The sequence below is a fragment of the Sander lucioperca genome, chromosome 8, assembly GCF_008315115.2.
Source record: "Sander lucioperca isolate FBNREF2018 chromosome 8, SLUC_FBN_1.2, whole genome shotgun sequence".
NCBI lineage: Eukaryota > Metazoa > Chordata > Actinopteri > Perciformes > Percidae > Sander > Sander lucioperca.
Genome location: NC_050180.1, coordinates 16,588,398 through 16,616,279, shown reverse-complemented (window position 1 = coordinate 16,616,279; position 27,882 = coordinate 16,588,398). Strand labels below are relative to the sequence as shown.

General features: G+C 40.7%; 1 protein-coding gene across 8 annotated transcripts in view; it reads right to left on the bottom strand.

The window, feature by feature from the left end:
• LOC116045536 (target of Nesh-SH3) overlaps positions 1-14,887 on the bottom strand; it is a 31,973-nt gene extending 17,086 nt beyond the window's left edge. For 3 of the 8 annotated variants that reach the window (XM_036004342.1, XM_036004340.1, XM_036004341.1), the window contains exons 1-9: positions 14,509-14,887; positions 4,650-4,829; positions 4,488-4,556; positions 4,243-4,375; positions 3,471-3,658; positions 2,734-2,777; positions 1,837-1,885; positions 343-408; positions 83-160 (exon numbers count right to left, since the gene is read on the bottom strand). In XM_036004342.1, the coding sequence (XP_035860235.1) occupies positions 83-160; positions 343-408; positions 1,837-1,885; positions 2,734-2,777; positions 3,471-3,658; positions 4,243-4,375; positions 4,488-4,556; positions 4,650-4,829; positions 14,509-14,617 (916 nt within the window). In that variant the 5' untranslated portion in view covers positions 14,618-14,887. The remainder of the gene's footprint in view (positions 1-82; positions 161-342; positions 409-1,836; positions 1,886-2,733; positions 2,778-3,470; positions 3,659-4,242; positions 4,376-4,487; positions 4,557-4,649; positions 4,830-14,508) is intronic. The other 5 variants (XM_036004346.1, XM_036004344.1, XM_036004343.1 and 2 more) reach the window with 4 other exon arrangements.
• Positions 14,888-27,882: the final 12,995 nt, after the last annotated feature.

The following is a 27,882-nucleotide window of genomic DNA, read 5'->3' as shown; positions in this document are numbered from 1 at the left end:
CAGTCTGTCAAGTATATTACTGCATACAGCCTGAATGAGAGCCATAAAGCTTTTTCAAAAAGTACCATGATTAACTGTTTACCGATTGGCCGTTTGGTGACCACAGGCAGGGTGGGTCCAGGGGTCAGCAGAGATTCCTGTCTAGTAGTTGTTGTGGGAGCTGAGAAATATAGTGTACGTTAGTAGACCCGGGAGAAATGTATTTACTATATGTCCTGCAGAATGTACAAAAATGGTGTATGTGCAGTAAACCATTAGCAGGATAGAGAGAGAAGTCAGGTAGAATGGTCAGAGGTAAGGTTTTTCTGACCTCTGAACTCTTTAGGTCAGAAAAGTCATTACCAAGAGTTGTCTTTGGGGCTATGTTCCGGGAGACGGGCAGTCTGCCCTGGGTCCTGTTATGGAGAACTGACAAGGACAGGGGAGGAGAGATTTAAGTCAAGGAGTCACACATAAGATGTCCTCATAGTCCTGAAAAAAAGAGTTATGTAGGAATTATGTTCATGCACCTACTTCACAACAGCAAAATGTGTTTTGGATGAAACAATGCCCCCTGCATTATATTTTTGTATTGTACCCATCAGCAAAATGTGCAATGTTGATCAGTTTATTCCTAGACTATCTGAACCTGGCATATTATGTTCTGTGTATATACAGGCTGTAAATACAAAATTAACATATTATCACCTTAGCTGATATGATAAAGAGACGAATATTATTCATTCTCATTTTAGCTCTGTTGTTTGGGCTTCACCAACTCCTGAGAAAAATATCTCTTTAGCTGCTAAATACTCCACCAGCTAGTTGCTAACTTTATGTGTCTGCTGTTTGGTGCTGAGCAGGTAGTGTACACAGTGGATTTTTAAGTGCTTTTTTTGGCTGAAAACAGCTGCCTGTTGTGGCCGAAGTTGTACAGTTAGAGTAAAGCCCAATTTATGGTCCTGCGTTAAATCCACGCCATAGGTAAGTGTAGATACATGTAGATACAGACCCTACGCCGCAGCCTGACGCGCACCTCTCAAAAAATGAAAACACATTGCGGCGACGCAGACAGCGACAACTGTGATTGGCCCGCTTGGCCGTGGCTTCGTAGCGTTGCACATCTCCCCATACTGCCCAGTATACACACATGCCGGCTCTACTATTCTCTTAAAGAGATACGCTAGAACGACCCAGACACCAGCGCCCAAGTATAAACCTCAGGCCACTTACGGCTGTGGCGTCAGCTCTGCGTAGAGCTCCTGCAGAACCATAAATCCTGCTTAAATCATAATAGTTAAAGTTGTGAGCCTAAAACACTGAGATGATAGATGCTGAAACCGTAGAGCTGAAGGGGAACTGCAGAGTCGGTTGATAATGATTACTTAAAATGACCCATTTCACATTACTCATTTGAGCTATTGCTATTTAAACAATATTGATTGATAGCCATGTTCAAAGGTAAAGTAGGTTGCATCACTAATGAAAAATAGTTAAAAATGAACATACTTTTTGGTAGATTGGTGTTTATTGGTCTCTTTATCTTGATTTGTGGAACATATTATTTTGTGCTAAGCCCGTCATTATGGGCACAGTTTAAAAAATTTGTGCCCAGCAAATAAAATAAAAGTTGTGAATAAAAAAAAGTTAGACTGGATATGATGATGTCCTGCAAAAGTGATAAATCAAAGGTTCTAGTTAAAAATGTTCCAGTTATGAGTCTTAAAGCAGGGGATAGTGAAAAGGGCTGAAAAACATTTCTGTATAGCAATAAATCATATCTTACAACAATTCTGCATCTGTATTAAAAACGGTTCGGTGGGTTAGCCCAAAAGCCACATGTCTCTATTGGCTTACCATGACGAGGAGGAAAGGGGAAGGATTGGGGAACTGGCGTTAAAGGTTTCTGAAGGGTGAAAGACAAAAAGACAAGGGGGAGAATTGGTCATTAGTCTTTGTAATGATCACAACAAGTCTAGGTGATAGCATTTGACCTCAATCTCTTTCTCTGCCTCTTTCTCTGTGGCCGCATTTCCACCTGGTACTTACGTAAGGCTGTCCACTTGTGATCGGATCACTCAGATCAGATTTTAATACCAGGTGGAAATGGGTCTGTGTTTCATAAGTCTTAGGCCATCTACTCCATCTCAAATTGGCAAAGTCCCTGCTGAGAAACTTGTTATTTGAAGTTTCCCTCTGGAAGGGCAAGTGGCTGATTCTCAACAGCTGTGATGTTTTACGAGTGTAGAGGCAGGGCCATGTGACACATCAGCCCTCCACTGTCAGTAAATCATTGCCACCCTTCTCCTTTCAACTCATTTTTTTACACTGTTATGCTTCCTCCTTTATCCTTCCTTCACATCTCGTTTTTTATTCCACCCAAGAAGTTAGCTAGCTACAGACTGCTCTCTTGGCTTGGCCGGTCCTGGCTGCACTGGTGCCGTTTCCATTCAGCAGTTGGATGGAAAACTAATGAGGCAAACAACCCTGAGAATAGCATAAGCTCACTAAAGTGCACAACATGGACTCTAAAGCCTGTTGCCTGTTCCAAATATACACCCTGTTCCCAAAAGTATTTATTTTGAGATGAGGAGGTGTACCTATGCAGTCTCAGTACACTAACACTTATTTAATTTCACATATTATTACAATACAACACTGATGTAAGAAAATCTTAAACAATACAGCTTCATGATATTATTTATAATGCTTTGGTTATGCTTAGATTAGAAATTAAGTGTGTCCAATACATACCACAGGGTTGACAGGGCGTTTAAAGATTTTCCTGATGGCCTTCTCTAGAAAATATGGCACAAATAAAAATTCAGTAAGGAAAACAATCACATCGAAACTAATATAAAGTGAAATAACTAAACAAAACCACATGCTTTGCTCAAATCCCATTTCATCTTGGAAGATTGAATGAGAGAGTTCCTCAGTAGTGGCTTAATACAAGTTAACTACAAGATGGTTTTGATTTAGTAAGACTGGTTAGTATCTCCTGCTGCCATCATGTAGTCACATGAAAACACTGCTAAAATAGCAAAAGAGCTGTTTCCTAAATGATATGATGAAACAGATTTATACACAAAATATTTAGACTATCAAGACTAAAAAAGAACAGAAACAACATGAAGCAATACTTTCTTAGGGGCTGTGTAACATTGAACAACAAAACACAGGTTTTTCTAAATTAAACATCATTCAACTATAATTTTGTCCAAAAAAATCCTGGTGACAAATTCTGCTTAAAAACATGTTCCCACTTATTCTGAAGGCCAGAGGCATATCGTTAAAGAAGCATCTGGCCTTTTTCTTCCTTGAAGATACATATTTAAATACAAAAAACTATTTCTGGCCACGTGACAAATACTGCACGGATCTACTTTACTTGGATTACTTTTTTCCTATTTGCAACAGCCATAGCAAGAGTATAGTTTTAGTTGTAGTGTGAGTGAAAATATCATATGAAAAACCAACATCAGACATACCCTCAATGCCTCCTGAGATGTTGTGAATGACTGGCTTGCTCCACACTCCAGTGCCATCCTTAGAGTTGGGCTGGACACCAAATTCATAGACTGTGTTGGGCCTCAGGTTATCAATGACCGTGTCGCTAGTTGGGCAGGTCTGGTAGTTCCACTTCCTGTTTCTCTCACGATAACGCACTGTGTAGTGTCTGAGCCGAAGACAGAGCAAAAACAGAACATGAAGATAAAACAGTAAATCCTACATCTTTAACAAAATTCAGACATCCAGATGATAGAATATCTAGTACAAGAAATACTTAAATGTCATGCTAGAACTTATCTTAACAACTGCAGGGGTTTGAGCTTAGTGTATGCTCATATAAAAATAAATATAAATGTATGCACTCCTTGCAAAAAAATGTCTATCTCAAGTTTTCCAGTGCAGTTTAACACTGTATATTCTAGCATGAACTGCACAATCAGGAAACAATGTTTTGATGCTATGACAGAAATTTGCTACTCTTCCCACAAAATAACTGATGCATGCTTCTATCCCTTCATTCAGAAGACACATGTGAAACTAATACATAGACATAGACATAAAACCAAGAAGAGATTTGTTCCAAAAGGCAAACTAGGATTTGTTTTTGATGAAATTGTTCCAAAATGGCTTTTTTTAAATTTATTAAACAGAAGAAAAACTGGGGGGTCCACAGTGTCAGACTTTGAAAACCCCTGCTCTGTTGCATGACAGTTAAGTTCTTAAAAATGTGTGTGTGTTAGTGCATCTCACCCATCCTCTAGACAGTCATTCATGACGTTGCCTTCATAGGGAGTTTTCAGAAGGGTCCCCCAAGACAAGATAACTGAGGTGGGGGTCACTGACCCAAGGACTAGGTGTAGCGGCTTCTGCAGTTCCACTTTACCTGAGAACAAATTATACTTTTACCTCCATGTCCACCTCAATCCCAAGTGCAAATTTTTACCACGTCACCTTGATGATGAATATTTTTCATAACATGCCTGTAGAAGAATTACCTGTGCACTGCTTTTTCACCTCATTGGTTGGGATGGGCTGTACAGCGATAAGGTACTTGGGTTCAGCATCTAAACACAGCAGAGGAGCAAAATACAATTCACATGTGCGTAATAGCAGTCTGTTCCTCATTTCTAGGTGGACATATCAACAGCCTTTCTTACCAAACTCAGTCTCATACGGCTGTCCGTTCTCAGGCAGCTGAATGAACTGTTTGGAGAACATGCTGCTGCCGTAGCCCAGGATGTAACCCTCAAGCTTGGTGTCAGGGTTGGGACGCAAAAACGTCATCACGATGGTGTCTCCTGTGGCGTTGATACGGACTTTCATGTTCTGACGTCGCACTGGGGAGACAGGAGAAGACACAACTGTTCCATTAAACACTGATTTTGAGAATATCACATCACATGATATAGGACACAGTAAGTTGCACGAAGGACCTGTAAAGGTTTCTGCACATTTTAGTCCAATGCAAGTATTTTAAGATTGAACAAAGCTTTTGGTCATTATAGACCTTCACCATGGTAAATGTTTTACAAAAGAAGTCTCAGAGCTTCTAATGACATCAAATAGAGCACACCTGGGCTTTTTTATGCAAGTATACATGGGAAATGGAGTTTAATATTGTAGAACTTAAGTTCAAAATATATATAAACTGCCACAAATACAACAATGTCACAAAAAGTGAGACTTAATCCATACAGACAGCAACCAGGAAATAAATACAGCACAAAAATGGGGAAATTTAAACAACCCTAAAAAAAACTCTCTTTTTATATTTTGAAAAGTTTGTGAGGAAGACTTCACAGAGTTACGTCTAGTTTATGACACTTCTGTCCTCCATCACTTCAGGTGTCCACTCAGGGAGTCCATGCAGTCAAAGCAGATTTGCTGCTGGTTAAAATTCTGCTAAGGTGTAAGTTGATGCTAAGAGGAAGCTAATAATAGGGAGTTTATTAAGCTAGCACAACAATTGAAGAAGTACCTAATAATACTTTTTATTGGGTTTCTAACTGAATAAGAAGCTTTTAGGGGTGTTAGTGGGTTTAATATGTGCCTGTGCTCAGAAATGCCCTCAGAACAGGTCGTGTTGGCTTTGGTTTATTATGAACCACCCTTTGATGCCTGTACTCATCAAATATCTGTACCTAGGCTCTGCTGATTAGATCTGGCAGAAGATGTGCAGTTTCTTAAAAAGTGATGTCAATGTGTGTGTGTGTGTGTGTGTGTGTGTGTGTGTGTGTGTGTATGTGTGAAAGAGAGAGAGAGACACACACACACACACACACACACAGAGCAGAGTTGCAGTTTCAGTGTATCAGGGATCAGTGAGGAGGGAGTCATATTTAAAAAGGACCGCCTTTATGTGAGAATGGCTGTGATTGGTGTAAATGGTGAACAGTGGTAATAGAAAGATATACAGTTTTGTTAATTAAAGCCTGTTTTTTACTACATGGTATTTCTGTTTTTATCATATAAAGCAAGTTTTAATACATTAATTCAAGCCCTTTTTAAATCCAAATAGAATTAAGGTCACATTCATAAATTCAATTATATTCCATCCTCTGTTTCTATCATGTTTACGCAGTGAAAATCACAAATTAATCTATGGGGGCCTAAACCTACACCCGTCTTAGTCTTCGAGGTTTAAAACACTGAACTTTCTGCTTGGATTATGGCTTGTACTTGATACTCTCCACAGCATGTCCTTGGCTCATATTTCAGCATTAAATGAAATAGTGGAACGTTGCATGACGAATACTGCCAACAGCTGCCAGAGGCCAAAACAGACACTGACAGTGAAAGAGGGGGAAGCCCTGGATTTGAAAAATACCCCCAGGATTTTCCAGCTATGTGTTTCCTATCAAAACTGCATTTGTTTTGTTTCTTCCATCAATATTTCCAATAAAACACAAGGGAGATTGGTTCAGAGGGAGAGCGGCTCAGAGCATATGAAACATTAGGAAACTTCTGGCAGCACATTTTAAACTCCAGTACAAGCAAGCACTGGCTCGGTCCTACAACCCCCATTTGGCTCACACACCGCTTAGACTTATCAGTATTTCCAGAGTAAAATGAATGAAGCTTTAGGAACAAATCCACTCACAGCCCTGATAATCAATCAACTACAGTACAAAAGAAAACTATTGACATTTAGCTTTCCAGAATAAAAAAAAAAATCTGCAAAGCCATCTTGTGTGTGTTTGTGTGGATAAATAGTGAGGAAAAATAATGATTGATTATTTGAATCCAAATTCTTCCTGAAGGCAGCTCTGCTGATGACTCTGACAAAGTCAAATAAATTAGATCATTGAAGATTTACAACCACACCAAAAGACATGTAACTAAACGATAATTGAATCCATAATCTTACCCTTACTAACCATGGATGGATTACTGAACAGGCCTACCAGGCAGAAACAGAGCCTCTGTTTAAAGTGACTGTTAACATTTCTGTTGGAAAGTTGTGATTCGTTACTGAACAGGAGACATGTCAGTAGCTGCCAAAAAGTCAACAGCATCAACTCGCAGGCCGAGGTGAGCTACATAGCTAGTATCTGGGTGATACTACAAAAAGGGGGTCCCGGTGAAGAAGATCGTTTCTCTCACCAAATCTGCAGAGGGTAAATTACCCTGTTTTTCCAAGTCGACTCTGACAGAGCTCAGAATCCAACTGCTGGAGGGAGCTTTTCTGTTTCATTAAATCACGGGCCCGTGTTTTAAATCACTTTCTGTTCATCGTGGAGGATCTGCCAAACAAACTAAGTGAACTACACATTCAAAGTAAGAGGCTTTATAGTGTTCTGGTCAGATTAGAACATGGTGTATTATTAACGAGTAATTTGCTATTGTTGCTATTTGTGTTGCCATTAATGTGATCTGATTAATATGGTGCTATTGCTGCACGCTTTGATTATTAATCTGTTTGGCTGTGAATGTATCTCTGATCCCGATATTGTTGAAGTTGTGTTGAAACTGTGTTGAACTGTAGCTTTTACTCCCCGCCGTGGGAAGTTTAATTACTGGAGAAGTGGAGCCATAATCCTACCCTCCGTCAGTCAACTACGGCGGTGATATAGCCAAAACACTGCATATCATCCCCGTGGAACGGATGAGGGTGTGATTATTGTTACCACGGAGTCAGCTATGCGCTCGCAGAAAGGAGTGGGGAAAATAACCCTCTCTCTCGTTAAACAAAACCTCAGATTCTGCTGTAACGTCGAGTTAAGTTAGAATCTCGAGTAAACGGAGAGAGCGATTATTTCCAACCCACAGAGATCAAGATCTTCAAGTGCTTTCTTTCTTTTAAGTATGTTTTCCCTCCATTTCTCTTTCTCTAAACACAAACACACACACGCCCACGCATGCACGTGCGTATATAGCTAAACAGCTAGCCCATAGCGAAGTAGCTAGTGTGTCCCTCTTTGTCAGCAACACGTTAGTTTGAGAGCTAACTGGAGCCTGCAACGCAGCCCACTACCGCCCTCTTGAGGCTAAATAGTTTTTGTGCAGTTAACACATAGCCTAGCTTCAATGAGCTAATGGCTAATCTGGGCGTGGCCGAGCAACCCCGGGTTGCGTCACCCCCTCCTCCTCTCGCTTTCGCTTTCGCTCTCGCTCTCACACACAGATCACATCACGTGCTGGTTTGTTTTTGCTTTGTTTTGTTGTAGGTTAAAAAAGTATATTGGTTTTAATTGATCGAAGGATTATTGATTGGCCATTGATAATTTTGAAGTTAATAAATTCTACTATATTTTAAATAGCAGTTGTCTGTGATTATTTGTGTACTTATTGTAATAAGCTGGTTAAACAGGTCGTTGCTTGGATTCACCCTTCCTTTTGTTCCTTTAGAATATACCAGATAAATTAACCAAGTTAATTCAGATCGGTATTTTAAAGGGAACCACCTAATGAGACTGTTTCACAGTTTGATTATTGGTCCCTGACTTCCAGGGTGGTGCCCCGTTTTGATTGTTTGTCGATTTGATAAAGTTTTTAATAACCATATTCATATCTTTATTAATATTGACAAAAACATCTTTGATAATTTGCCAATAATTAAATCTGTACCCTACCGATACCCAACAAAAGCAACCACACTTAGACAAAAACCAACCAAAAAGAGACATAAAATTACCACAGATGCAAAACAACCTATTTCAATCTATGGGTCTTGCTCTTATGTCGGAGGGGCGGGTCCCCTTTTACATGTCTATGCCCAGGGGCCAATTGTCTCATAATCTGTCTGTGTTCATAACCAATCATAGGGAAATGTTTAGAGCAGCAAACATGCCAAATATGCCATGACATATCCAACAATAAATTTAAAATAATTTAATCTGTATGTCATGGAGAGATGGGGACATATTCTGGAGACAGCTTCACGAATGTCATTTCCACTCACATACTTACACGGTCTTTAAAGGGTAACTACTATTTTTATTCAATCCTATTTTCCTGTGTTTTTGTACCTAAGTGACTGATGGGAACAACAATCTTTGACATTGGTCCAGTATTAAGCGAGATCGCTGCAGTCGGCAGCGGCAAAACAAGCTGCAATGTAAGTTAATAGGGCAATTGTGCAGCTTGTATTTATGTTCACAAAAGTGCTTGTTTTGCCATTGACAGGCTCAGGTCAATATTCTAAGTGTCTGACAACATTATGGAAAGGATTTCGAAGGAGGTTGACCTTTCTGTTAAAGAGTAAGATTTTTTTTTTAAACATGAAAATACACGCGAAATTGCATTCGCTAAAGCCACCAGACTCCATGTAAATAAACAGTAATTTCAGCATCGTAAAATTCACTTCATTCAAAATTGACAGAAACAAAATAAAACTATGAAAAGCTGTTTTGGGTCGTCTTTCCACTTTTCCAACCATCACAACTCTAGTTTTGGTTGAAATAAACACATAGTTTACAGATAAACATGTGATATGTTGGCTCTATACACGCTAAAAGTAAGTTTTTTTTTTAAATGGAGTCTGGTGGGTTTAGCGCTAACGACCTCAGAGCTGTTTCTGGTTAAACAGAAAGGTCTCTAAGAGGTTTTAAAAAGGTTTATCTCTGTAAGGATCCCTTCCATAATGTTGTCAGACACTTAGAATGGTAATCTGAGCCATTTAGTGGCAAAAAAATGCACTTTTTGTGGACCAAACTGACGCTAAACATTTGCCCCATAGGGTTACATTGCACCCCGTCTGTGGCTGCCGGTTACAGCGTTCACGCTTAATACTGGACCAATTTCAAACAATTGTTGTTCCTATCAGTCACTTACACACAAAACCATAGGAAAATAGGGTCCAGGTTAAAAAAGAAAGATAGTTACCCTTTAAGATAATATACTGTAAATCTCATAGTGAAAACTAATCCCATCATTTAAAACTCATGACATAAGCAGTCTGACACACTCATGCAGAGAACATAACCAATTCATCAACGATTACTGTACGAAATCCATCAAAACACTGGGAGTCAACCAATAAACATGTCAGATTATGCAATAACCAATGCCACATCATTCAATAAACATTTCACCGTTGTATTCATCCTGTTTTGGACTAATAGCCAGAGGATGTAATCCTGCTGGCCTGAAAAGCAGAAACACCCTTAAACTGTAAACTCAATCTTGTCTCAGCAGAGCAGCTATCTTGGATCATCAGCAGTGATGGATCATCCTCAGGGAAAGGGAGTATTTTAATGGGGTTGTCAGCATAACATTGATATTTCTATGTGTTTGGTGTTCGAAAATAACGTGCATCGTGCACGTGCAAACATGTTTAGGCATCAACGAGTCCTGATTTACTGTCTGATTATCAAACCACAGATTTCCACTATTGGCAGCTCTGTCATGCTCCACTCTCTCTCTCCTTTCTTGGTCTAGATGAGGAGGACTGCATTAAAGCAAACACTCAGAGAATAAATACACTGAGGTCATCTTAAGACTTTTCCACTAATTCTGATGTGCGAACTAATGAACTATAAATATCTGAAAGCCTAAAAAAAGAGGGGAAAAAAACATTGGATCAAGACTACAAGGCTTGTTTTGTTTTCAAAATGTGCTATGGAAAAGAACTTTTCTGCTCTTTGTATAATTGAATGTGGTAGTTTATGTGGGTGGAAGTAACACAAAAAAGTCATGTCAGTTTGTCTTGAGCAGCTGAAAATCACAGCTGGGCTAGAGACTGTAAATACCCCTAACAAAATGAGGGTATACTCTATACTACTTAATATGTAACTTTGGTAGCTGTCCAAAGCCCAAGGAAGCTGCCTGGCCTGACTGAAGCTGTCGGAAAAGCGATCAGTTCGCAAACTGGAACTATTAATCGCGTGATGGAAAACAACATGGTAATGACACTTGGATACCATCATGAGGAAGGTCATGGATTTGGAAAGAAAAATTGACCAGTTGAACAGTGTGTAGTTGGACAATAGAATGAATGTTTAAATTAGAGCAGCCATTCGCGTAGACAAAACAAATTTAATCTTTCGGCTCCCTTATCCTGAACGGCCTTGCCAAGGCCGTATCTTGGAACAAACAGTCACCCTGTTGGGGCTCTGCAAGCGAGACTCTCTTGGTTCCTCCCCCGTCTTCCCCACTGCCTGCTGATTGTCGTATCGGTTCTGGACTGTTCAAGGGTGTCACCATGGCAACGTGCTGTGTTTTCGCACCAGGACAAATTCCTTGTGTGTGTAAACGTACTTGGCAATAAAGCTTTTTCTGATTCTGATTCTGATTCTGATATTGGTGCAATATATATTGCTATACAACTCCCATGTATCACACACTTTCATGTCTATAGAATTAATTAAAATGACTGTAGATATACCCTTCCTGAGTGATTTACGCAGCTCTAGTGAACAGTATTTTAGCCTCTCAGGTTTTGTCCTGGACGAGGAAAGGTGGGAGAGAAAACTTGGCTTCCAGCTCCGTATAGACAGAGACGGATGTTTTATGGCCTCTTGGTGAAACAGTCATCTGTGTCATGCAATGAAGTGTGACAATGTCTCTGAGCCTTGTGCCAGCCAGAGCACAGAGGGTTTGAAATAATTTAGCTGGTGAACAAATGACTGAACTGACATATATATTAGCGCTAATGGGAATATCCCAAGCCTGCAGCCCGGGTTTACTCAGCCCTCTGAATGTCTACTGTCATTCAGCAGGAGCGTCTTTGATCCTGTCTTTTTCTGGCCTTACTTTGCAGCCCAGCAGGAGAGAGCCATGCCTTGGATCATACTCCGTCATTTTCCCCCCACCTTAGCGGAGACCATGCTGGCCCCTCCGCTCTCACACTATATATCCAACCTGTCAAATTCAACGGAGCAACAGCTGTTTTCCCCTCCTCTGTGGTGCATCCATCCCATCCCTCTCTTCCTTCACTCAATCTTTGCTGTCCTATATGTGTCAGTGACCATCTTTCCATCAACCTGATCCTCGTTCAATTTCCTAGAGTGCTTTGAATGTATCGGTTTGGTCCTCTAATCTCTCTCTCCTTCCATATTTCCTTCTCAATAATCTATACATGACATGTGGCCATGTTTTGTCTGGCTGAGCAGCAGTTTCTAGGCCATATGTGGGGTGGCAAATAATTTCTTGTATTACAAAGAGTGTGAGCACATGTAAATGTGAATTAAAAGCCTTGTTAGTACAGATCATCTAACACTGCTTAGAGCTGTCAATTCTGACATGTGTGTCTTATGTTCAGTTCAGTTCAGTTCAGTTTTATTCTTTGTCCCAGAAGGGCAATTTGTATGCAGCAGGAAGACATCACATGAAAAATTAAAATATACACCACAAACCACACGACAATTAACTTACTAAAAAAACAACAACAATAAATACAGCAATAAAACAGCAATAGTAGCAAAGTTGTGTTGGGGACATATTAAAAGTAATAATCAATAATGATAATGAAATAAATAAAAAGAAATACAGGGGATAATTAAGATAAGCAAGAGTTATCACCTCCTCTTAGCTAAATATGCTTCCTCTTATGCTATAGTATCTATGACATAAGAAAGAAAACACACCTCGTTGCATAACATGTTTCACTCTAAAACAAGGGCCTTGGTCCAAGAAGAACAGAGATAGAGACATTCAACTTTCCTCCCAAAGCAAAAACACAGAGTTTCCTTTCATCTGGCTCCCAAAGCTGCACACTGAGATTTGTCTGCAAGCCAAGTTCAGCCAGCAAGTTACAAGCAGCCTTTTCTCCACTGTGCTTACCTCTTTATATCGACTTCAGTCTGATCACCTCAAATCACTTTTACTACCATCAAAAGTCTTCAAAGGATGCCCAAGTTTAACTCACAAAATAGAGCATGGTAGGGAAGCATAGAGTCAGAGATGAAAAGACAGAGTTCAGTGTGTATGCAAGTGTGTGTGTGTGTGTGTGTGTGTGTGTGTGTGTGCGTGTGCGTGTGCGTGTGCGTGTGCGTGCGTGTGTGTGCAGTGAGGTGTGCAGTGAGATAATATGGAAAACAATTTGTGGAAATTTGCTGTTTTCCAAGAATGTCGTGAGAATCCTAATCAGACGTGAAGTGAGTCTGTCTTTCCTTTGTGAATGTTGGAGAAGAAAACACTGCACATGGGGGTATCTGGTTATCTTCAAACTATGTTTTGTTTGTTAATGTTTTCTATGACGCAAAGATGTAGTGATAATCTCAACACATTTTGGACTAATTTGGTTAGCTCTGGCCAGAAATGATACTTCTACTGCACTGTCTGTGTTTAATCTTAAATACTCTTTGCAGGTGGTTTGATAACAATCCATAATAAAGAGCTGTAATAAGTTTGGGAAAAAAAGAAACAATAAAATACTTTTGCCTGAGGCAATTAATACAAACAATTCCCAGGTTATCTGCTTGGTGGGCACATTTCCAGGAAAGTCATCCCATCAGGTAGTCTACTAGTCTAACCTCTGACCCCCAGCCTGGAAACACTTTTATAAAACCTGTGAGCAGTAACTGACCTATTTCACTCTATCTGCTCAGCTCATTTCAGGGAAATATGGATAAACCACAGGGATCGTAAAAAAACAGTGCTTTCTAATCAAGGCAGTTTTGAAAGCTGAAAGGTGGCTGAAGAGAGGAAAGCTGGTTTTCCTTTTAGGTTTTAGGGTTCAATAGTCAGAATCAAATCCACTTATTGAATATGAACCCTTTCAAATCCCCTACTGAATCTATTTAGGTGCCATGTGTATAATATGTACTGTTTTTATTGCATCAGTGAAGGAACAAAATAGCTTCAATAACTTGAAGTCACAAAATATATGAATAATTTAATATATTTAAGAACTATAAGATTGACATTCATAGAATTAAAATACAAAAATGGGGTTCATTTCTTTACAATTCGACGAAAATAAAAAAATATGGTGCATTGCTCTTTAAACAAAACCTTGGAACAGGATCTAAAATAAAATCAGAAACTGGAATTAACTCCCTCCTCTATATTAAAAGCCAAATATGATAAACATATGTCACTAGTAATGATGGTATGTTAAGCAGATATCAATATAAAAGGAGGAATGATGTCTAAGGATAAGCACTTGAAACGTGTTACTTAATTGAATACGTCTTGCTCTGTATGTGTGTATTTGGGGATTTCTGCAAATCAGAAGCTCCCAATTTTCTTTATGATGTCACAAACGATATGTGTCAAAGTGTATCCATCACTCAACATACTTTGCAGTGAACGCTTGTCTCAATATGGTTACGAAACCCTTTCTCTTCCTTTCTCATCCTACTAGCTATGACATAAGATATTGTTATTCCAAGCGTATCCCAGCATGCATTTGGCAGAAAGACCATAAAAAAGCCATCAGTGCATCAAATGGCTAACGTAGAAAGACAGTCACATAAAGTTCACTTTTACTTGCATGGATTTTAGACTGTGGGAGGGCACCCACAAAAGGGAGAAGACCATGATCACCAACAAATACAGTACATGCATTCAATAGTGTCTCCTGATGTGGATTTCTCAGTGAAAGACATTAACACTGATGCAAACATTACCTACCTCTGCTCCTGCGGGGAGTTGAGGGGCCAGAGAGAACTATCCCAGCGACGAAGACCACAAGGAAAAGGGCCAGAAAGCTGTGTGAGTGTTGCTGCATCCCAATCATCATCTCTGCTGTGGTCGGCTCTGAGTTTAGGTGTAACAAGCTGCCGTGATCTGAATGAGCTCAGTTCAGCATGAGACACAGAAATAGGAGGTTGTCAATTAGTGTCACCTCGCTGATTGAATGACTCTTTGCTAACAGGTTGAGTTAATATGTGCTGTAGCTGTAGGAGTCGGGCTGGGTGTTTCTGGGATTGCTGGACTACTTCTCTGAGCTTGTGGCTCTCAGGACTAGTGCAGCTCACCAGACTGGACTTCTAGCTGCCCGTGCACCATCTATACCTCTCTATAATGGAGGGAGGGAACAGACAGAGCAGGACACACCCACTCTCATTACCCTCCCACAGCTCTCCATCTCACACTCTTTTTCTCTGGAAAATGAGTGAATGTTTTCTCCAAGCTTCCCGCCCTCCTCAGTCTTTTTTTCTGTTCTTTTTTTCTCTGCTGGGTCTGGTGTGTCCCCAGCAGTATACTTTCCATCTGCAGAGGCCTTTTGACACTTTTCAATGTTCTCATTCTCTCTCTCTCTCTCTCTCTCTCTCTCTCTCTCTCTCTCTCTCTCTCTCTCTTCCTCTGTCTCTTTTTTTGTTGTCTGACACTGAGCGCTCAAGATCCCAGTTTTGATATTGTATGACATTTACAGTAAATGGAACTTTATAAATTATTAATATCCATGTATACATGATTCTGATAGTATCTAGGTTTCTAATCATCTGTGCACCACACAAAAATGTCAATATTTTTTTAATTCTCATTTTCTAGGGGAGATCACGTGACCAGCACCTGCGATTCTTGCAAGAGACTAGGGTTCCGGCATTCACCTCCGTATTTCATTAAATAACCAGGTCTGTTATTTTTTCTTCGACGCCAAATCGTTTTGTTTGTTATCACGGTGACTCAGTGAAACGCCTGCAGGCACAAAAAAACGATCTAGTTGTCGCCTTAACTACCTACTCGTTCAGAGAAATCTGCTAGCATGGCGGCTAATGGGGCTGTAGCTAACGTAACAACTAATGTTAGCAAGATCCCCAAAGTGGAGGACATAATCACCCGATTCTTGGAGAGGTAGCTAAGTATGATTGAGTCGGTGATCTACGACACAGTGAGGGGAGTGTTAGCGGAAATTAGTGCCTCGCAGCAACACATCGGGGCCGAACCTGAGATGCAGGAGATTGTGGTGTATGAACCGGAGCAACCTGACTGCATCGCATCCACAACCCAGCAGCTTCGGGAGTTTGAAGGGACATGGCATGAGCTACACGCTGGGGGCGGCTCGGACTCGTGTGTCTGCCCGGCCGCCCTGGGAGCGATCCACAGAGGGAGGGAGTTCACCTTCACTGCGGCCGCAGAGCCGGCGTTTTCTGTCTGGAACTGGATGTGGATGATGGCGAGACGCACGCACGGACCACTCCGTATGAGGGCCGTCAGGGACATTATTCAGAATTACCTCTGACAAACATATGTGAAATGCTCTTACATACACTACTGAAACACTCTCACATAAACAACTGGAAGATTATTCGCTGGCACACACTACTGAAAAGCTCTCACACATACAAGTGAAAAGCTCTCATAAACGCTACTGAAACGCTCTCATAAACGCTACTGAAACCCTCTCACGCGCAATACTGAAACGCTCTCATAAACGCTACTGAATGAAACACTCTCATAAACGCTACTGAAACACTCTCATGAACGCTACTGAAACGCTCTCATAAACGCTACTGAAACGCTCTCATAAACGCTACTGAAACCCTCTCATAAACGCTACTGAAACCCTCTCATAAACGCTACTGAAACGCTCTCATAAACGCTACTGAAACCCTCTCATAAACGCTACTGTAACCCTCTCACGCGCAATACTGAAACACTCTCATAAACACTACTGAAACCCTCTCATAAACGCTACTGTAACCCTCTCACGCGCAATACTGAAACACTCTCATAAACACTACTGAAACGCTCTCATAAACGATACTGAAACGCTCTCATAAACGCTACTGAAACCCTCTCATAAACGCTACTGTAACCCTCTCACGCGCAATACTGAAACACTCTCATAAACACTACTGAAACCCTCTCATAAACGCTACTGTAACCCTCTCACGCGCAATACTGAAACACTCTCATGAACACTACTGAAACGCTCTCATAAACGCTACTGAAACGCTCTCATAAACGCTACTGAAACGCTCTCATAAACGCTACTGAAACCCTCTCACGCGCAATACTGAAACGCTCTCATAAACGCTACTGAATGAAACACTCTCATAAACGCTACTGAAACACTCTCATGAACGCTACTGAAACGCTCTCATAAACGCTACTGAAACGCTCTCATAAACGCTACTGAAACCCTCTCATAAACGCTACTGAAACCCTCTCATAAACGCTACTGAAACGCTCTCATAAACGCTACTGAAACCCTCTCATAAACGCTACTGTAACCCTCTCACGCGCAATACTGAAACACTCTCATAAACACTACTGAAACCCTCTCATAAACGCTACTGTAACCCTCTCACGCGCAATACTGAAACACTCTCATAAACACTACTGAAACGCTCTCATAAACGCTACTGAAACGCTCTCATAAACGCTACTGAAACCCTCTCATAAACGCTACTGTAACCCTCTCACGCGCAATACTGAAACACTCTCATAAACACTACTGAAACCCTCTCATAAACGCTACTGTAACCCTCTCACGCGCAATACTGAAACACTCTCATAAACACTACTGAAACGCTCTCATAAACGCTACTGAAACGCTCTCATAAACGCTACTGAAACCCTCTCATAAACGCTACTGTAACCCTCTCACGCGCAATACTGAAACGCTCTCATGAACACTACTGAAACGCTCTCATAAACGCTACTGAAACGCTCTCATAAACGCTACTGAAACGCTCTCATAAACGCTACTGAAACGCTCTCATAAACGCTACTGAAACGCTCTCATAAACGCTACTGAAACGCTCTCATAAACGCTACTGAAACGCTCTCATAAACACTACTGAAACGCTCTCATAAACACTACTGAAACGCTCTCATAAACGCTACTGAAACGCTCTCACACGCAATACTGAAACACTCTCATAAACACTACTGAAACGCTCTCATAAACACTACTGAAACGCTCTCACACGCAATACTGAATCACTCTCATATACACAACTGAAACGGGAATTCACTTTCAATAGTGTACATGAGAATGTTTCAGTATAGTGCACAAATCTGTTTCAGTAGTGTTTATGAGAGCATTTCAGTATTGCATGTGAGAGGATTTCAGTTGAACAGGAAGGCATTTCAGTTGAACAGAAACTGAAACGCTCTCATAAACACTACTGAAATGCTCTCATAAACACTTACTGAAATGCTCTCATAAACACTACTGAAATGCTTTCATGAACACCACTGAAACAGATTTGTGCACTATACTGAAACATTCTCATTGAAAGTGAATTCCCGTTTCAGCTGTGTATATGAGAGTGATTCAGTATTGCGTGTGAGAGGGTTTCAGTAGTGTTTATGAGAGCATTTCAGTGTTGTGTATGAGAGCGTTTCAGTAGTGTTTATGAGAGCGTTTCAGTAGCGTTTATGAGAGCGTTTCAGTAGCGTTTATGAGAGCATTTCAGTAGCATTTATGAGAGGGTTTCAGTAGCGTTTATGAGAGCGTTTCAGTAGTGTTTATGAGAGCGTTTCAGTAGCGTTTATGAGAGCGTTTCAGTATTGCGCGTGAGAGGGTTTCAGTAGCGTTTATGAGAGCGTTTCAGTAGCGTTTATGAGAGCATTTCAGTAGCGTTTATGAGAGGGTTTCAGTAGCGTTTATGAGAGCGTTTCAGTAGTGTTTATGAGAGCGTTTCAGTAGCGTTTATGAGAGCGTTTCAGTAGCGTTTATGAGAGCGTTTCAGTAGCGTTTGATAACCACATTCCATTGTGATATGTTAAGAGAAAGATCTAGAAGGTGGCAATTTAATAATTCCCTTCTCCAAAACACAACTTTTGATACAGAGTTTAAAGCCAAACTGGCGGAGTTTATATCAATCAATACTGACTCAGTTTCGGACCCGGCGTACATTTGGCAAGCCACTAAAGGATTTATTAGATTTCACTTTTTCCTTTGTGGTAAATTTTAAGAAAAAGAGAGAGGCAAGGATTGCGGAGTTGGAAGAACGTTGTAAAAAAAAAAAGTTCCTGAAAGAGCTGAACCTGCCTCTTCTTGACCCAGAGGAGGCAGAAGAACTGGGTCAACCTATTACGTTAGAGGAACTCAAATCAGCGTTAAAAACAGCTAAGAAAGGGAAAACACCGGATGGTTGGATGGAATTCCATCAGAACTTTTACTACAGTACTTTGACATACTAGGATCTATCATTTTACAAACTTTCGCCTCGGCCATAGAGAGGGGCACCTTTCATCAACAAACCAACACTGCACTAATTTCAGTCATACACAAAAAGGGCAAAGATCCTATGGAGTGCTCATGGTCTGATATTGGGACTGATATTAAGTTCTATTCCAAAGTCTTGGCACTCCGCTTAGAACATTTTATTGAGAAGCTAGTCCACCCCAACCAATCAGGTTTTATACCAAAGCGTCACGCTGCAGACAATATACGCAGATTACTCCATGTAATAGAAGAAGCCAAAAACCTTCCAACAACGGCAGCAGTTTTATCACTGGACGCGGAAAAGGCTTTTGACCGCCTAGAGTGGAACTACTTGTGGCAAGTAATGGAGAGGCTTGGTTTAGGAGTCAAATTCATTAACATGGTGTGTACTTTATATGCGAATCCCACGGCCATAGTCTCAACCAATGGCCTGCATTCACAGCCATTCCCCATGGCGCGGGGCTTGAGACAGGGATGCCCGCTATTTCCCATGCTATTTGCGATCTCTCTTGAACCGTTAGCCCAGGCCATAAGGCAAAATAAAATATGTAATGTCCAGATTAAATCCAATAACAACTCAGTATCGTTATTTGCAGATGATATTTTGCATATCTGACCTTGAGGACTCTTCCAAAAATTCTTAAGATCTTTGGAATAACTCAATGCTACTGAAACCCTCTCACGCGCAATACTGAAACGCTCTCATAAACGCTACTGAAACGCTCTCATAAACACTACTGAAACACTCTCATATACACAGTGATATTTTGCTGACATATCTGACCTTGAGGACTCTTCCAAAAATTCTTAAGATCTTTGGAATAAATCAATTGGAATAAATCTAATCTTCTGTTGAACAACAGACAGGTGACAGCTATTAGTGATACAATACCAACCCGAAGCAAAATTACATATTTGGGCATCACCATTCACGCATCGCTACAGCGAGTTGTCCAGGACAACTATGAAACTATACTAAGTAGTGTTCAAAGGGATCTGGCCAACTGGTCTGTGCTGCCGGCATCGCTACGGTCCAGGATTGCTGTTGTTAAAATGAACATAGTTCCTTGTGTGAATTTCTTAAGTACAATGATCCCCTTACCCCCAATACATTTTTGGAAGAAACTTGATACCATAATTCAGCAGTATATTTGGAATAATAAACAACCTAGGCTAAAATACTCTACCCTGCAACTTACCACAAACACGGGAGGCCTGGCCCTCCCTAACCTTAAAGTATATCACAGAGCCTTTCAGCTACGGGCCCTCAGAGTGTGGATGGACCCCTCATCTACAATCCCATGGAGAGAAATAGATCAAAACCTCGCAGGTGTGTGTCCAAAAAAGTGTATGCTAGCCTATGGCCCAATTATCACCAACACATTGACCAACTTTAAACAGGTGGAGGAGCAACTACGTTACACCAATAAGTGGCATTTGAACATCCCAATTTGGCACAACATACACTTGTCTGTAACAGACCCTTTGTTTGTAACCAGTGGAGTGACAGAGGTATTTATACTTTAGACCAGCTATTCAATGAGGAAGGTATGTTAAGTTTTGAAGACCTGAGAGCTAGCTCTGAGGTCCCTAGGACATCCTTCTTCCTTTATCTTCGCTTAAGATCGGCCCTAAAATATTATGGAGTGCCATGGGGGAACAGTCTTGAGACGCACCCAATCGTTAAATGGCTTGTTGATTCTCCTGTGGGAGGATTAGTGTCTAGGATTTATGCTAAACTGATGCAAGTAGCCGTAGGAGAACTCCCAATAGTAAAGAAATGGGAGCGAGAGCTGAGCCCTGAGGGGAACGTAATTAATTGGGAGACAATTTGGGACAACATTTCCCACTGTTCCAAGAACCCAAATCACCAGCAGATCCACTTCAACATATGCCATAGGACATATTGGACTCCTCAAAAGATACATCTCTAAAGTCATTTCTACTCCCTATTGCACGTTCCGTCAACCTGAACAAACTGGAACTTTCCTGCACATGGTCTGGGAGTGTGAACAGGTGAATGAGTTTTGGAATAAAACAACATCAATAATATCTGATGTGATAGGATGTCGAATTCCTACTGACCCGATTGTTTTGTTACTTAACAACGACTCTAAATTACACCTGCTGGGGAGACAGAAGAAAATTTGGTTTGCCAGCTCAACCGCAACCAAGAAAATGATAGCTCAGCGCTGGCTCCCCCCCCACTCGCTTTGTATAAAACAGTGGTTGGCGTACTTCCTGGACATAGTTATGCTCGAGCTCTCTACAGCAAGGATTAACAAAGCCAAGTCATCGACTATAGACCTATGGAAAAACGCAGCAGCACAAGTATCAGTCCTAATGACCACAACACCACAAGAATTAGAGGAGAGCGACTAGGCAAGGTGTGATTTTTGTTTTTTGTATATTGGTTTGTTTTGTTTTCCTCGAGACCGCAGAGGGTGGGGGGTGGGAGAGGGTTTTGGTTCTTGTTCGAGTGCATTTATTTGTTCTGTATGTTGTATGTCAAGAAATATAAAAATAATAAAAAATGTATCATAAAAAAAAAATTCTCACTTTCTACAATATCTGCACATGATACTACGGTACGGTTAAGCAACTAAAACACATATTTAAGGTTTGGGAAAGATCATGTTACAGCAAATAAAGAAGTGAGCATTCATAAAATAAACTCTAATGTTCTGCATGAAACTCAGATGTGCTACACAACCCTCCACCACCCCGACCTTCACAATCACACTTCCTTCCTCACTACATGAAGGACACAGTACCTCCTGCATGTGGACACTGGATGTAGGCTACATCATGAAATGCAGATTTGTTCAAATATGCGTGTATTTCCTAGGATACTGGGCGGTTGCATTCCAGTAATGACAAACAAGATCACTTCCAAGTTACCAGAGTTACGCTTTCACTTGCGCTATTGGCATACAGACTTTCACTTTCATTTCAATATAGATCGTTACATTGTTTATCATCATATTCTTTGTTTCGCTGATGATCTACTACCTACCTCAAGGACGCATCTTTACACACGACAGACAGAGATCAGAAACTTGAATAAGATATTTACATATACGTTATCATGGTATATCCTGGAGTACACAAGCTAGTATGCCTCAAAGGGCTTTACAATTTGTACAAAATAAGACACCCTCTATCCTTAGACCCTCGCTGTTGGATACGGATAGTAGTGCACCTGTAAACACATGCAGTGTATTAATGTATGCATGTAAAAGGGTTTATAATTTGTTATGTGTGCTTACTTAAATTTCTTTTTACAAACAAACACTTTTGTAGCTCGTACTAAATGAAATATCTTTCATTTAGTACACCCCTGACCAAACCTCAATTTAAGCCTGATTCTGAACTTAAACCTAAAAACAAGTCATAACCCTAAAATAAGCTTTTAAAGTTGGGAGGACCAACTGTTGGGTTCCAAGTAGAGAAGCAAGTCCCTGCAGCATGTGTGCACACATCTGCTTGCAAGTGTGTGTGAATACTCCAGCATCTCCCCCCTCCAATGCAGTTGATTATATCCCACATGTCTTAACACGAGGCAGGAAATTATATCAGGCGCCAGAGGAGGTGTGTCTCCCGAGGAAGTCCCTGAAAAGATTGTTGCAGTGGAACCCCAGGTTTCATCATGCCAGAACCCATTAAACACAGATGAATCATAAAGTGCACTCTGTGAAAATTATGTTTTTTAAAAGTTTGAGGTGTAACCAGTTTGACCGAATGTGCTTGGCTGATGAGATTTGTTTGTTTATAAAGTCATAGTAACTTTGTGATGAGAGGAAACGTGGCAGATAAAGACGACCACATAAATTACCCATTATTTTTTTTTTTTTATCAGGGACAATTTTCTTTTCATTTCATCTTTATCTTCTCTTCCCATGGTGGAAAGTAACTAAGGCCATTCACTCAAGTACTGTACTTAAGTACATTTTTGAGGTATCTGTACTTTATTTGAGTATTTCCATGTTATGCTACTTTTATACTTCTACTCACTAAATTTCAGAGGGAAATATTGCACTTTTTACTTTTTCAGATTTAGATTTTACAAATAACAGGCTGAAATAAAATACAATGCATTGTTAAACAATAAACCGGTTGTTTCCAACTTTTTTGGTCTATGACCCCTCCATATGTCTAAGAGATTTCCCCTTTAAACTTCTCAGATGGTTTTATTTAAGTAACTGTTTGATTTCCAAAGTGGTAAAATTATCCAATTTTTTTAAAAAGAAAAGAACTGAAAAACTTTTTTGTAGAACTTTGGGTTTTCTTCTTTTTTTCTCCCATTAATCTTCTCACAACCATGAAGTACATTTTGCTGATCATTTTTCTTTAACTTCAGTAGGAATCTAAATCCAGGACTTTTTACATTGTTGTATTGGTACATTTACTTTAAAGGATCTGAATTTCTTTCCATCACTAATGTTGTACATACAAACAGATGGCAAGTCTATAAATTGCATTGCAACAGACTTAACCAGAGGTTTTCAACCTTTTGGCTTGTGGCCCTTTGTGACCCCGAGGTTTTGATGCACAAATTAAAAATGGGCAAGAAAAACACCTCCTGCCGCAGATAGCAAAGCATGCTAATAGCCCCTCCAACCCCTTTACTGATCAGATAGGGGACTTTGAGATGTATGGGCAGTAAACAACACATGCACTGCACCAATTTTCTTCCCTTATTTTACTTGTTACCAGATTGCAGCCCTGCTTCACTCATGTTCCGTGAAGGAATAAATGTGTGTTTGAATTCAAATAGAACTAGAACTATAAGCAGTTATGATGGGGTCCAAGCCTCCCCGGCGCAAGTCGTCCCTGGTATGAGTCAGCCCTGGCGTGAGTCGGCCCCGACGACCTGAAGAGCACGCTAAAGCGATCCCAAAGAGCGACGGCGGTGAGGCAAACAGCAGGAAATATCGTGAGGTGTGAGCCGCAAGGTCTGTAGTACATTGCCATTGCAAATTTCCCATTTACATTAATTGAGTTATAGGCCAAAACGCGTCTAAGTTGATTATAGCGGCCCCTTATGGCCGATCTTCACCAAATTTGGAACAGAGCCTCAGATCAGCATGCCAAACAAGCATCACAAGTTTCATGTTGATAGCAATTACTACAGCAGAGAAATTGCAATTGCAAATGTTCCATTTACATGCATTGAGTTATTGGCAAAATGCATCTACATTCATTATAGCGCCACCCCCCCCCAATATAGCATTTAATTTGGCAGACATATGCTAATGTTTGTGTTTTGTAGCACATTGCGTGATATTGCGAAAAAACATTTTAGTGGAAATGGCTGTGGCCTATATCATGTGATTCAGCTTGATTCAAGGAACACATGGATGTAAGGTTTTCTAATGTGCTATGTGTAATATCGGAGTTATAGGCAAAAACATGTTTGACGTCATTATAGCGCCATCTAGTGATCCACATGTGTAATTTTTGGTATATGAGGTTCATGAACCATTGTACATCTGCCCTGTAAATTTGAAGTTGTTCACATTAGTGTAAGTGGTGAATCCAAACCTGGATCCAATAGGCCACGCCCACTTTTACGAAGCAGCACCCCACTGTAGGTGTGGCCTTAGGAGTGGCCCTAGATGGTACCCTCTAAATTTCTAAAAAAAAATCGGATGAGCTGTTCATGAGATATAAACTTTTTGTACTTGTAGCGTCCCCTAGTGGCCAATTTTCGTAAAAGTTGTTGGGGAGCCCCAGAAGGTCACGGCAAACAATAATCTAAAGTTTTGCGTTGATAGCATTTATTTTGGCTGAGATATGGCTAGCTACACAAATTTGTTTGTGCGTAATTTGCGTAATTTTTATCCAATAAAAATTCTTGTGACAAACGGCCCCACCCCACCATGCACGGTTTAGGCTGTAGAAACCATTTTAGAGGCAGAAAAATAAGAAAAATCCTAATCCTTAGGAAAACAATAGGGTTCCACAGCTCCGCTGGATCTGTGAGCTTGGACCCCTGAAATACTTCCACAGTTACTGTAAACACGTTCTGTTCTTCATGACAGAAATTATAAAGGTCTTTCTATCTCACTTGTCTTTAATCAGTGTGTCATCCTCGTTTTCTTGCTCTGGTATCTTTTATTCCCCTCTTGCAACCACAATCCCTTTTCCAGGTCTTCTTTCTTCCCCCTTGGTTTGTGAAGGATGCTTAGGATAGAGGAGAATGGGTCAGGTACGCTGTCCTTACTCTGCTTTTGTCATCACAGATTTGTCATTCCTTTTCTTCATTTTATTGCTTTTCAACACATCATCAGCACCACCAGCCAACATGTGCCATGCATCCGGAAAACAGTACAAAAAAAGGACACACTTACACATCTGTTTATGTGAATGTCAATTTCTGATCAGTTGATGATACTGAAGGAAACAATACTTTTTCCTTTTCACCCACAAGATTAATAGCCACTACGCTCCCTGTAGAAGGATCACCTTCACTCAGGTGGAAAAACACTCACCAAAATCTGAAACTGACATGTTAAAATTTAAAGATCATTAACTTTTTTCTGTATCCTCATGGATTTCTTTCTTCCTGTAGGTGCAGGCGATTGGAAAATGTTTGCTGCTGCGGCCAAGAGCAGAAGGTCTTTCACAGCTCAGTCAAGTGTGTGCAAGTCTCCTCACCAGGACTGGTTGTGATTTTGAGTATGGAAAAAGACAATAATTTAGATTTTTTTCCATTCACTTTTTCCAATCTGCTGATGCCATGAATGGAGTGGTTTATTAAATCACAGACTTCCATACCAGGTCAGAGCAGTTTGAGGATGAAAATGTTGCAGACACATATTCATACTTCTCATACTCTACTTCATGCCACACCATAGAAATCCTGCTCCCCTGTCTTCATTACATTACATCACCACATTTCTACATTATAACCTCCATACTGATATATTTATTGAAAGAATGCCTCTGACTTCTGACCCTGCTCCATTTTTGGAAATGTATAATGTGCCTGTCAGGCTGTGTGGTAGTGCAGTAAGTCTGGTTTTCCTGCCAGACAAACGAGCTCTGCTCTGCATTCTGTCGCAAAGTGGAAAATATGATGTATGGAAATATTCTTCCAAATATTCACAGTTTCTCAGAGGTCACAGGCTCATTCAGTTTCACTTATGCATCCAATATGTGCACACACACTTTCTTTTTCATGTGTTGAAATTAGCTAGCCTGGGAAAACCGAAAACCGAAAACGGCCACCGAAGCGCAGCAACCCGTTGATGCCGCTGTCGCTGCTACATCACCCAGATCGTTGGTCTGATTGGTTGAAGAACTATCCAATTGCACCCAGAGGCATTTGAGCGGCATCCGTTGGTGACGCCCCTTTGGAAATGAGCTGTGAATGAACGTTCCCCAGACCCACTCTCAGTTACAACTGAGAAGGGTCTGGTGTCAACCAGGCTAGAAAATAGCAGATCACTCTAACATATTGCTGATAATAATATTAAGTCATACATTTCAAAATCACAGAGATCAGATCTAAACCAGGTATGGACTCAAATGCACAACTCAAAGCAAAGGATCAGTTCACAAGAGGGTTTATTATAAACCAGGTAACAGTGTCCAAATCCCGGTCCAAGAGCGAGGTCAAAAAACAGAAGTCAGATAAGGCAGAGGTACAAAATCACTACGGCTAGAGAAGTCAAACAGGCGAGGGTCGAAAAACTCACTAGAAACACGAGGTGTAGAATGGTGAAACGTTGACACAAAGGTACAAGACAATCTGGCAACTAAAGCTAGAGAGAGAGAGGGGTATATATACAGGGATATAAGGGAGGCGGGGAGACACAGGTGAAATACATTAGTGCGGGGCAGGTAATCACACAGGCAGGAAAGCAGACAAAGATTGTAAGTTAAGCGATCTGAAAAGAGACAGAGTACATTTTAAAATAAACCAGGAAGAGGCAAAAATACTAGACACGGGTGTGAGATGCGACAGTACCCCTCTGGGCAACCCATGTAGTCTAAAAACATAAAACAGGCAAGTCTCTGCCGTCTCCTTGGCAGACACGGGGCGACCCGTGACAAAGTCCAGTGAGATGTTCGACCAAGGGCGTTGAAGGACTGGGAGAGGCCGCAGCAGCCCCGCAGGAGAATGACCTCATTGCTGATTACTGTAACAGTTGTGTTGTTGCTCAACAACTGCACAGTGTTCAAACTTTGCGTACTCCAACACAGAGCAGGTGAGCAACATATGTGCATTTTTCTGCATTTGCTGAAGACTTTTGAAAAGTAAAAAAACTACACAAAAGACCACAGGCCAGGACCAGTAATTCCTTTGTTAAAATGAGACCCACAACCACAATATGATGATGTTTGATAGACAGGCCAGTGTTATTGCCAACTGCCATGTGGCAATCAGCAAATCTTTCTTTTTTGGAAAGCCTAGAGGGACAGCAGTGTTATGGATGATGAAGCAGAAGGATTTAACGCGACTAGAGGACAGAGAAAAGAGACAAATATAATTCATCCACTCTAAATTTGTCTCAGAGAGCAGAAGAGAGCGACCAACAGCTCAATGTGGTTCTCATTTTGTGTGCCTTTCTTTGTGTGTGCGCCCGCTCACTGTGCCTATGCAAACATGCATACTTCATGTATGTGAGTGCGCTTGACGGGATGGATCCTCCATCTGAAAGATAAATAACCACATTACATGGGAGGATCAAGTGTGCAGCTTAGAGCTGACAGCAGATAGGATACTAGACAAATCCACAGCCATTAAGTAAGAATCTGGCTCTGATTCGCCGATTCAAAAACACACAGATATCTGCATCATCACTTTTTACACACTTATTGCACCATTATTTCACTCCCAATAGTTTTAACAATCCTGAAATACAAATGTG